The sequence below is a fragment of the Xiphias gladius genome, chromosome 11 (genome assembly GCF_016859285.1).
Source record: "Xiphias gladius isolate SHS-SW01 ecotype Sanya breed wild chromosome 11, ASM1685928v1, whole genome shotgun sequence".
Lineage (NCBI taxonomy): Eukaryota > Metazoa > Chordata > Actinopteri > Istiophoriformes > Xiphiidae > Xiphias > Xiphias gladius.
Genome location: NC_053410.1, coordinates 20,625,194 through 20,637,216, shown reverse-complemented (window position 1 = coordinate 20,637,216; position 12,023 = coordinate 20,625,194). Strand labels below are relative to the sequence as shown.

The following is a 12,023-nucleotide window of genomic DNA, read 5'->3' as shown; positions in this document are numbered from 1 at the left end:
GCCGGTGTTGGTGAAGCGGAACAAAGACGCAGTATCCCCTGTGGTAAACAAACAGTAGACAACAGAGTAGATGAGATTCGACTGTGCGTACGTGGAGGCCTTGTAGAGTAAGGCTTGTTTACTCAAAGTATTAGAAGATAAAATTCATGCCTGTTAGATATACTCTGATACTTGGGGACAGATGTATGACATTTTACTTTACATTTGATCAAAGTGAGGGTTGTTTCATTATTATGTCGCATGTACTGTGATAAAGAATACAATCCTGTTGAATAATCAACTTCTTACACACCAGTGTAGACGCGACAGATGCAGCCTGAGAGTCTTGGGATTCGACAAATATCCAGCATGCCGTGTGTCAGGCCTCCACTATAAAGCTCCCATGCATCAGCTGGGAAGAGGTCAGTAGATAACATACTGTTAATAAAACCTTAAGTACTGTTCTTGATCGTAGCTGGTTGTGTGGATAGAATCTTTAAACTTTTGGCTTGGCTGAATCAACAGAAACACGGCGGAGGGGAATATTTCAATTCAAGTTTTCAAAGCAGAACAAGAAACAGAAGGATAACTGTATGATTTCAGAGTAAGAGCTGCCAACAAATGGTGGTGAAAATAAAAGTAGAACTTCATTAGTAGGGTGTGTTGGGACAAGTGTTGGCGTGTATTTTGTAAATGTGGGAAATCGCATGCCTACACAGGTGGCGAAAAGGATGGTCTTCAGCCTCGGTAGCTGTATGGGTTGTAGGGAGGGAGACGTGTTCATTATTACAGTTTGCCATGAAAATGTATACATGGATTAAAATGTGTCCCCAAATGATGAAGCCTACAGTCTTTGGAGATCTCCTGACATTTCCACAAACACCACCATGAGGTTGACACTGGTTTTGAGTGAAATATCTCATCAACTATCTGACACACACACACACACACACACACACACACACACACACACATATATATATATATATATATATATATATATAAACTTAAGCATGTTAGCAGTGACAAAACTTTTCTGATTTACCTAGGAAAGTGTGCGTTCACCTTTTGTTTGTCACATGTGTCAGGGCTTTTGTGTTGCTGATAAGGAGAGAGTGGGAGGAGGAAAAGGGTGAGAAAACAAAGGAAAAAGGAAGAGCAGCAGCTGTAGAACCCATGACTGGATGCATAATTTGTCAGAGAGGAAGAGGAAGTCTTAGCAGGTCTCGGGGAGGTGAGATCAGTCTTGCCTACAGAGATGATGAAGGTGGAATTAAGAGGAAAACGATTTAGCACAGTTACAAATGAGCATGTCATTACACTTGGACTGGGCTGGTGACTGGCTTTGACACATAGTCCATAAATGCATACTCAGCAACTAGAGGAGAACTCCTATATTTGACTGTAGATTTAATTTGACATTTAATTTGACATGATCTTAGATTTAGAATGTGGGAGAGACCGCCCTTATCATTAGAGGAAAGACAGGCTCCTCCATGTTTGTCACTTGGAAAGGCCTCACACAAGTGAGACAAAACCACAGCAGGAAAACCAACAGGCTCTTGTCGGTGTGGAATATACAGAAACACAGCAGCTTGAAGGTGCGGGATGGTCCCAGGTTGTGTTTGAACTAAGGTGCATTTGGATGGAAACCTCTGTTTTTAACATGTATTTGGAGGCCATGTTGGGCCGGGGCACACCTTGCTGCAACTGGATGCTGACCTCAGTTCACACGCTGGGTGGACCACTCAGCCGCAGGTGTGCATTTGTATCTCATTTGTCAGTTTGCTCGTTGACAGCGTTTGCGTATTTAGGAGTGCATTTGCTCTGTGTATATCTGGGTTATTACAAAAGATTTGTACCAGGACTCCATTTTCCCACTATTTTTGAATCCTCTGCACATACTTTTTGGCTTTCTGGATACGTGCATGCATGTGTACGTGCATGTTTGTGTGCACCTGCAAGCGTCTGCGCTGGTACACTAGCTAGGATGCTTGTGTGTGCTGTCATTACAGGAGTGGCAGTTCTTTGAAACAGTCGTAACCTGAGTTTCAATGTGACTCCACATTAGAAAGAGAATAATGTGAGAACAGCAGCGGGAAAAGCAAAATGATGCCTTTAGTGACCTGAGAGATACAAAACCAGTTATGACTCCACCCAGACTCTTGTTGGTTGAGGCCTTCCATAACACAATGTTACAGTTTCATTCTCTCAAAGAGTAAATTTACACAGACTAGATAGAGAATAGCTGTCTGCATTGACGTCATAATTGCCGCCTGACAGTAAAAAGATGAAAACGAGGGAACCGCCACTGTGATTTACATTTAGCAACGTTGTCTTGCTTACATCAACCCCTTTTTTTTTTTTTCACTTGCCTGATTACTTTCCAGCTCTATTGTATTGTATCCTGCCCTGCACATCCTGCAGCTGCAACATATACTGGAATGTCCTGCATTGAGTCAGGGACACACGTCCCAGGACAGACAACATATCAGCCCCCAGTACATCTTGGATGCAGAGACACAACAATGGCCACCGTCTTCCCTCTGACTAAAGGGAGAGGTGGAGCAACTTAAACAAGAATAGGATCCATCATACCAGAGTGAGGTACAGCAAACTTCTGTAATCCATGGTAATTAATATAGGAGAATGTGCTTGACATTACTGTGCTGTCACCGCACTCTTTCTGGCTGAACGCTGTGGTTCAGCTACAAAAGGAGCTTATACATACCTTCCACTTGTTTGTCAATGACAACCTCACTTCCTTTCATACTTCCAGTGACCTTTCAAGTTTTTGCCGTTTAGTTTCGTGGTCCGTGTTTGCGTCTGCCAGTGGTTAGCTTGTTTGTGGCACGCTGGCAAAGGCTCAAAGAGCAGCAGAACAAGCTGCTGAACTACTAAACCGCCCCGGGTTAGCTCTCAGGGCTGGCAGGTGGAAGGCTTACACTACTCTACTGGGAAACACCCAGCTTTCACCCAGGTCAGTAGTATGATGCTACTGTATGGGAAAGTGCGCTTAGTCTGTTTCTCACCTTGCGCTTCAAACACAAACATCAACAGAAGCTCACTAAAGTTTAAATGACATTGTTTTGTTTGACTGCCGCATTTTGGCTTTTATTTGGCTGTAGATAGCCTCGTCTGGTGGAGTAGTCTAACCAAGCTCCAACGCTTCTCTGCTACAGAGACCCTAACTACAGATATGGAGCCTGAAACACTGGCAGTAGCTTTCTAAGGGGCAATCAGATTAGAGGGTATGTGGACAGCAATTTTACTTTTCACCCTCACAAACTCAGTCCCTACAAATCTACCCATATTTGCTGTGTATAAAGGAGGACTGTGGAATTAAATAAAAATAAGATCTCCATGGTTTTCTCAAATACACACAACGAATGCCTATATTCTTTTGTTTCACCCTTAAATCCAACACAAATACTGAATCAAAAATGCAGGATTGAGTTTGAAATATAGACTGGTAGAACTCAACTCAGTTTTATCTTTCACTAGCTGTCATCGGTTTATTTGGATTCTTCATGCGGGCACTCGATGATAGTATGTTCCTCCAAAAACTCTCGTTCAGCCAGAGCTAAGTTCAGGTCGGACTTCACTGAAACGCTCTGCCTGGTCATGATATCCAAACAGCGCCACTCCCTGGACAGCCTACTCACAGCATTTCATTCTGTTGAGGTCATCCTGCCTGAGGCCACAGTTAAGCAGCCTAGCAACATAATTTTGGCACCTACTGTGGCAATAACAGAGGATAAGTATTGCGTAGATTACTTTCCATTTAAAAAACAACCTCATAAAAATATCTCTGAGAACATTTTTATTTTTGCAGATTTTGGATTTTGGACCACCACGGTTCTGCTGATATAAGACAACGGAATGCAGACACATTTAGACTGGCCAACTATGTGCAGAGTTGAAGATTACAGTGAATCCTTACAAATGATTGTGCAGAGACAGGCAAAACTGTGAAAACCAAAGCCTTCTTAACATGTTACTAATAAACTTCCATTTTTGTCACACAGTTTTTTAAAACAATTTTACATGTTAAAACATCAGATTTAGTAATCATTTTAACTTGCCCCCATGCTAGATAGCAGTCAGTAGAGATCCTGCTATCATGGCTTAATTACTCTGGATTAATTAATCTAAATTTACATACAAAGGATTTGGTTGGAATCCTGTGACTATAGATTAATGGATCTGGAATTTGGACTTTACTTGGTGTAATGTTAACAAAATTCTTCAATAGCTCACAATTGAAAGAGACAGTAAAACATAGATAACATCGAAAAAAAGTATATGCTGTAGTTACACAACAATTCAATACCCACTGGCAGGCATAGCCGTCAGGATAAATACTGTTCTTTATATGATTCTGACCTCTGACCTTTCTGCTGACCAAGCAAAAGACATCTTCCCCAAGGGGACAATTCAATTCACTTATTCCTATAACTTTACATTATGGCCAAAGTAGCCACTTTAAAGTGGTACATTCGGGTGTGGGACAAGCCAGAGGCACACAAACTTGTCAGTGCATTATCAGTACTTTGCACATCAAAAGGGGAAAAAAATGCAGCGGAGAAATGTTAACCGATCAACGTGTTTATTTTCTACAATTGGAATTGTAACATTATTATTATATTGTACTGTATTACACATATAGTAATATGTATACAAAAAACAAAATTGATGGAAATTAATTTTTATTCTGTTTGCTTTTTGACAAAATGTGTAGTATAATGTAGTATAGTAATATATAGCATAGTAATGTATAATATAGTATAATGTGGAAAGTAATTTGTTGTACGGCGCTGTACTGTACCTTCGAAGCTACAATGTTCCATAATATTTACCAGAGAAGAAGAAGGTCAGCGAATGACGTCATCGTCACCTCCCTACGGCGGGACGCAGTCCCCGCCCCCACATATTCTCCCCGCGCGGTGTCATCGAAGATTGTTTATACTTGAGAAGATGAATCACTTGCTAGCGAGAAAAGCGTTGCTGAAACAAGATTACTCTATCCGCAACGCATTACATAAAATGGTAAACTTCGTGTGATTTCGGCTTTTTGTGGGTAAGTGAAGCAATTTAGCTTTCTCAATAATGCCTCTACAGTAGTTGATGGGAAAGTTGAGCGAATGACAGAAATAATGTCTTTCACTGTGCTCTGACATTTTGAGGGAGAGTGAGACCTCCTCATTCTTTCCCTCTGTGGCCCCATGCACGCTCAGTTTCTTAGATGAATTGTGATGCTGCATTTTGGCCAAAATATACACCTTTTTTAATCCATATGTATGTGTATTCGCAGCTATTACCGGCTGTTTAACTACTCTGAAACTCGGTCAGCAGGACTGTGAACATGGCGGGAATTATCCGGAGGCTCGACGAGACTGTGGTCAACCGGATTGCTGCGGGAGAAGTTATCCAGCGTCCTGCCAACGCCGTCAAAGAACTGATTGAAAACTGGTAATTGGCTAGCCACGCGACGCAGTTCATTTCGGTAGAGTTAGCTAATGTTAGGTGTTCGACTGCTGTCTTAAATAACCAGCAGCGGAGCCAACAAAAGTGACAGTATATGGCAGTTGCCACCGTTGTTTACATCCCGTTTGAGGCAAAGCATAGTAGCGGTCCGGTGACACTGCGAACTGACTGGACATGTAACACGGCTGTTTAATAACTGCGAGTTATTATGCTTTAAAATGTTACAGTTTAGATGCCAAGTCCACCAGCATCCAGGTGACCGTGAAGGACGGCGGGCTGAAGCTCCTTCAGATTCAGGACAACGGCACCGGCATCAGGGTGGGTGCCAGAGGAGATGCGTCGCTAAAGTGTCCTTTCCAATGGAGAATCATGAGTTCAACGCCTCTCACCACGTCTGTTTGTTTATCATTACACTCACCCAGCACTTTACGAGGAACACCCGCCAAACAGCCAATCGTGTGGCAGCAGTGCAAGCTATGAAATCCCGCAGGTCCAGGTCAGGAGCTTCAGCTCATGCTCAAGTCAAACGTCAGGAAGGGGGAAAGAAATGGGATCTCGGTGACCTTGCCCGTGGCGCGGTTGTTGGTGCCAGGTTGGCTGGTTTGAGTAATTCTGAACAGGACCGCGAGTTCGGTCTACTTCACTGGCCGCCCCAATCACCAGATCTGAATCCAGTCGAACACCTTCGGGATGTGGTAGAGCGGGAGAAGGGCAGCAGGAATGATCAGATGACAGATCTGCAGAAATGATGTGATGCAAACATGTCGACGTGGACCAAAGGAATGCTTCCAACATGTTGTGGGATCCAAGCCACAAAGAATTGAGGCTGCTTTGAGAGCAAAGGGAGGCCCGACCCAATAATAGTATGGTGTTCCTAATAAAGTGCTCGATGAGTGTAATGCCACGGTTCTCCAATGTGTGACAACATAAACAAAAAGACAAGATAAGACATAACAGGAAAGATCCTTCAGACAGATGTTTGTTCTCTCCCTAGTGTCTAACAAGGGGTCTGATCTTCTCTGCCCTCAAATCAAGTTTAGGGTGTGTGTGTGTGTGTGTGTGTGTGTGTGTGTGTGTGTGTGTGTGTGTGTGTGTGTGTGTGTATAGACTGCTGACTCTCTGAGGAGCTCTCAGTTCGTTCGAAATCTGTTGATTCCTGACAAAGCTTTCTTTCACTGACGCAGAGAGAAGATATGGAGATCGTTTGTGAGCGATTTACCACCAGCAAACTCCAGACGTTTGAGGACCTCTCAGCTATTGCAACCTACGGATTTAGAGGAGAGGTGAGCAGCTCTGCGAGCTCTGGAGCAGTATTAGCACTTTGCTGACAACCATTTTGTTGTACATCACATTTGTCGTCCGTGTTCTTGGCTGCAGGCCCTTGCTAGTATAAGCCACGTTGCACATGTGACCATAACGACCAAGACGGCCGATGCCAAATGCGCCTACAGGTACGATAACATTTTAAATCGTGGCTCACACATCTGCTTTCTTGCCTCTTTGAAGATTACATGTACATAACAGGTAGAAAGTTAGCAGGACGGCGGCGCTCTTGTAATGGATCTGTTCTCTTATTCTGTGATCATGCAGAGCCAGCTACAGCGACGGCAAACTGAAAAGTCCTCCCAAACCATGTGCTGGCAACCAGGGAACACAGATTCTTGTGAGTTCATTGGACACATCACCGCCTACAGATTGAAGATCATGGATGCTCAGAGACCCACAATAGTTTGCTCTCACTGTCTGCAGGTGGAGGACCTCTTCTATAATGTGTCCACCAGGAGGAAAGCTTTAAAAAGCCCCAGTGACGAGTACTCCAGGATTGTAGATGTGGTCAGCAGGTCTGGGCTTTGTCCCTTGTGTCTTGTAATTCCTGCTTTTTTTGATGAATAACACTGTGTTTGGATGACTCCTTGTCTGTACTCAAGTCTCCATGTTGTTTTATAGGTACGCCATACACAATTCAGGGAAAAGTTTTTCTGTGAAAAAGGTAAGGCGTGCTTCTTTTTTCTTTGATTCAAGCACAAAGATATTTTAGGGTATTTTGTGGAAGAAAGCTTAACAAGCTTCCCTTCCATCAATCAGATACGACCAAAAAAAAAATCTTTCCTTTGCTTAAAGGACCTTATCATTAATAGTCTGTTTTTACAGCTCTTCTTTTGCTTTTCCAGCAAGGAGAAACTGTGGCAGATGTGAGGACTCTACCCCACGCATCTGTAGTGGATAATATTCGAGGAGTGTTTGGCAATGCAGTCAGCAGGTATTAATCAAACCAAGAAAGGGGGAAAAAAAAAAATCTGCTTCGATGCCCTGCTGCAGATACGTGATTGCTTATCATCTTAACGCTGACTGCATGACTGGCTCTTTGCAATGTTCCCAGGGAGCTGATCGAAGTTGGCTGCGAGGATCAGAAGCTCGCTTATAAGATGAAAGGCTACGTCTCCAATGCAAACTACTCGGTCAAGAAATGCATCCTGATCCTCTTCATCAACCGTACGTATCACGGAACCGTTACTGGCACAGTAGCTCACCGCTGAAGATAATGAAATCTTGCTAGCGCTTTGTTAAGTGGAGATTGTGATCTGTGATGTCTCAGATCGTCTGGTGGAGTCGAGTGCTTTGAAGAAAGCAATTGAGACCGTTTACGCCGCATACCTTCCCAAGAACACACACCCTTTTCTTTACCTCAGGTATCTAAATGCGCATTTGTTTTCTATAAGGGATTGTGTCACGGTTAAATTCATGTTATATTCACCGGTGCCTTCTGATCACCACAGCTTAGAGATCGCCCCGCAGAACGTAGATGTGAACGTTCACCCCACAAAACACGAGGTGCATTTCTTGCATGAAGACAGCGTCATTGAGAGTCTACAGAAGCACATTGAGAGCAAGCTGCTGGGCTCCAACTCCTCACGCACATATTTCACTCAAGTATGATATGACTCCATTACTATTTGTGTAAAAATGCTGGCACTGTCACAACAGTAGTGGAGAAGATCTCCTTTTTTTAAAATTTTTTATCCTCCCAGATATCCTGTCAGTTTTACAGTGTAATCATTTGTGAGTCTTTTTTTCCTTGGGGGTACAAAAAACTTGAGGTGTGAGGGTGTATTAGGACACGTACACTGTGCGTTTGTGCAGACGTTGCTGCCAGGGCTGTCGGTCTCCGGTGGCACTGAGGTCAAGTCCTCCGGCGCCACAGCAGATTCTACTGAGAGAGTCTACGCGCATCAGATGGTGCGGACCGACTGTCGCGCTCAGAAGCTAGACGCCTTCCTCCAGCCGAAAGAGAGGCCGCCTCCTGACCCCGAACCAGCTGGCCCCAGCAGCAAAGAGGCTGCGACCAAAACCAGCCAGCCTGACAGCGTGGAGATGGACGAGGCAGATGATACAGATATGCTGGAGGCCTTGGTTCAGCAGGAGGCAGAGGTGCCAGAAGGCGAAGAAGAAAGAGGCGTCAGTGCACATGATTCTCAAAGGTGATTGACTTCTTTTCAAAACTTACTTACGCCAGAGCTAAAGCACTTTGGGTGGTTCAGTGTTCAGCAGGGGATTAAGCACTCAGTCAGATCCATCATGAGTAATCCAGATGTGATTTTTTTTTTTTTTTGCAAGTCAGATCAGGACAGGTCTTGACGTATGATTGCTTCAGTAGCGTGAGGATCACATCTGAACATTGACCCGCAGCAAATGAGCGGAGTAAGAATGGAATGCAAAAGTAAACATGCGTCATCATCCTCTAGGTCAATCAGTGACTGATACCAGCTTGTCTTCCCCTGTTACTGATCTTTGACAGACTTTTTGAAAGGTGTTACTTTCAGTAATGAACCCACAGAGACTCATCACCCTCTTCAGCTCTGTGGAGCTTTTTTAAAGCCTCAACTAGCTCATTGTTTTGGTTTCCAGCAAAGAAATTCACTCTATGGTTCAGTCTCACTGCTCTCAATACTCCAGTTTTTTGCAAAACGGTATTGGTGAATCCAGAGTACACCACCTGTCCAGCCTGAATGAGTGTTGATGTTGCTCTGTGTCTGCTGGATGTAGAAATTGTTTTTAGGCGGTACAACTTAAAAAAATCTTCAAAGGTTATATCCATCAAATTGAGGATTTCCTCTGCCCCCATGTGGCCGAAAAAAATATTTCAGTGAATGCAGTCTCATCTCGTCAAGTTATTACAGCAAAACAAACATCACACCTCATCACACTCATTAAGTGGATGATAAAATATGTACACATTTTCACAGGCCGTTAAGTCTTAGTTTCCACTGCAAGCTGGTCTGAATTATTGTCTGTAGAATACAAGTTTCTGCAAACATGCAGCGTATACTGCACTGTATGCAGGAGGTGTGACAGCAGTGTGTGTGTGTGTGTGTGTGTGTGTGTGTGTGTGTGTGTGTGTGTGTGTGTGTGTGTGTGTGTGTGTGTGTGTGTGTGTGTGTGTGTGTGTGTGCATGCATGTGATTGTGGGCCAGGAAGCGTCCGAGGAAAGAGCAGCAGCAGCAGCATCAGGAGGAAGAAGTAGAAGAAGAAGAAAAGGAGGACCAGATGGCTGCAGCCATGCCCAAGAGACGAGCCATAAAACTGAGCAGCATCAAAGAGCTGAGAGCGGAGATCACTGAGAACACACACAAAGGCAAAAAAAGCCTGCATCATCATCTGTTCCAGGATCTCTGGGCAGTTTACGACGTAAAATAGATCAAATTTTACACGTCGACACAATTCTCCTCTTGAGTATGTCTGTACTTTCTCCAGGTCTTCAAGAAATGCTGCAGAACCACTCATTTGTGGGCTGCATCAATCCCCAATGGACGCTGATCCAGCATCACACCAAACTGTACCTGCTCAACACCACCAAACTCAGGTCAGAGTCAGGAAACAGCATGGGTCACTTCCAGTGTGTGAGCCGGCTGCTTTATGTCTCGTGTCATTCTTTTCTGTTACAGCCAGGAGCTTTTCTACCAAATACTGATCTACGACTTCGGGAACTTTGGTGTACTAAGACTATCTGTGAGTAAAGTCTAGATTGTGAATGATTAGAAGGTGCCGTGCTGTACGATTTTCATGAATGACTATGTGCATTCAGACTCCGGCTCCGCTCTATGACCTGGCCATGTTGGCTCTGGACTGTGAGGAGAGTGGCTGGACAGAAGAGGACGGACCCAAAGAAGGCCTGGCTCAGTACATCGTGGACTTCCTGAAGAAGAAATCTGAGATGCTGGAGGACTACTTCTCCATGGAGATAGACCAGGTCAGATTTCAGGGTCATTTCTGCAACAGCGTTTGCCCGCTTCTTCACAGTAGGCCCTGTTGTATAATTGAGCTTCATGCATTGTAGGACGGGAATCTGACAGGACTGCCACTACTGCTCGACAAGTACACTCCTATCATGGAAGGTCTGCCCATGTTCATCCTGCGCCTGGCCACTGAGGTGAAGTCCTTGTTAGTCTTTTCCTCATTTATGACAGGATTCTGGAAACACAAACTGTATGTGAAGGCTGTTGCTCGGTGGTGTTGTGCAGGTGAACTGGGACAATGAGAAGGAGTGCTTCAGGGACTTCAGTAAGGAGTGCAGCATGTTCTACTCTATCAGGAAGCAGTACATCCTGGAGGCCGAGCGGGGAGAGGAGCAGGTGTCACGTTGAACACATTTGAACTTTTTCTACTTTTCCTTACACCGTATATTTATGACAAAAAAAACTGAAATGCGATGTGTAATGTGGTTTTCAGGATGGTGAGGCGAACTCGTGGCGTTGGAAAGTAGAGCACATCATCTTCAAAGCTTTCCGAACCCTCTTCAGTCCTCCGAAGAACTTCAGCGAGGACGGCACAGTGTTGCAGATCGCCAACTTACCTGACCTCTACAAAGTGTTTGAGAGGTGCTGAATCTTTTGTTATCATCAAATGACTTTGGGGGGAAAGAAGAAGAAGGAAAAAAAAAAAAAATCAACCCTACATGCTGCTCTTTGTGTACATGATGTAACATTTGTGCTGTAAATAAATACTTGGTATGAAACAAAACTTCAAATGTTTGTCTTTGAGTGAAAAACCATAAGCCATGTTGTATAAAAGGGTCTGCTCTGTTACAGGAAATCCTTGTTCTGAATGAAGTATCTAAAAGTGTCAAGCCTTCACATGGTTTTCTAAAAGTAAGACTTGGGACATGCAGCCAGGAAAAATAGAAATGAGTCACCAGTCCCATAACGATACCTAAAATGTGCCAGCAAACGAGCTTGACTTTTATTACCTCTACATTTCCCCTGTAACTCTGAGAACGTGTGCTGTGTCAGGTAAAACCTCCACTTCCAAATACTTTACGGACAATTACAGGTTTGTAACACCTCTGTAAGTATGAGAAATTGAGTCAGTGAATGAAAACTATTTCCATGATTTATACTGTAGCAGATGTCTTCCTAACTGTGCCTGTCTTTATTCCCGTCACAAAAACTAATCTGGAAACAAGAGTTGACATAAAAAAAGAAAACTCAGAATTTCATGTTGCAGAAAACAACCTTGTCTTTTCCTAATGTGATTCACAACTGTAATAAAACAAGTGAGAT

General features: G+C 43.7%; 1 protein-coding gene across 2 annotated transcripts; it reads left to right on the top strand.

Annotated features, from left to right (window-relative positions):
- The first annotated feature begins 5,163 nt into the window (after positions 1 to 5,163).
- Positions 5,164 to 11,491, top strand: mlh1 (mutL homolog 1, colon cancer, nonpolyposis type 2 (E. coli)). Of its 2 annotated transcripts, XM_040139902.1 has the most exons (20): positions 5,164 to 5,253; positions 5,335 to 5,451; positions 5,694 to 5,784; positions 6,651 to 6,749; positions 6,844 to 6,917; positions 7,057 to 7,129; positions 7,216 to 7,307; positions 7,414 to 7,456; positions 7,638 to 7,726; positions 7,847 to 7,959; positions 8,063 to 8,156; positions 8,244 to 8,397; positions 8,608 to 8,945; positions 9,939 to 10,099; positions 10,219 to 10,327; positions 10,410 to 10,473; positions 10,550 to 10,714; positions 10,802 to 10,894; positions 10,986 to 11,096; positions 11,194 to 11,491. In XM_040139902.1, the coding sequence occupies exons 1-20, from the start codon at positions 5,225 to 5,227 to the stop codon at positions 11,347 to 11,349; spliced, it is 2,265 nt and encodes a 754-aa protein (XP_039995836.1). In that variant the 5' UTR covers positions 5,164 to 5,224; the 3' UTR covers positions 11,350 to 11,491. The 2 variants fall into 2 exon arrangements, with proteins under 2 accessions (XP_039995836.1, XP_039995837.1); XM_040139903.1 differs by having other exon boundaries at positions 5,165 to 5,451.
- Positions 11,492 to 12,023: the final 532 nt, after the last annotated feature.

Excerpts from the sequence above, each read along its gene's own strand:
- mlh1 (XM_040139902.1), top strand. The coding sequence starts at position 5,225 with ATGAATTGTGATGCTGCATTTTGGCCAAA. Across the intron at positions 5,452-5,693 it reads AAAGAACTGATTGAAAACTG|TTTAGATGCCAAGTCCACCA; the intron begins GTAATTGGCTAG and ends AAAATGTTACAG. Across the intron at positions 10,328-10,409 it reads CTCAACACCACCAAACTCAG|CCAGGAGCTTTTCTACCAAA; the intron begins GTCAGAGTCAGG and ends TTTCTGTTACAG.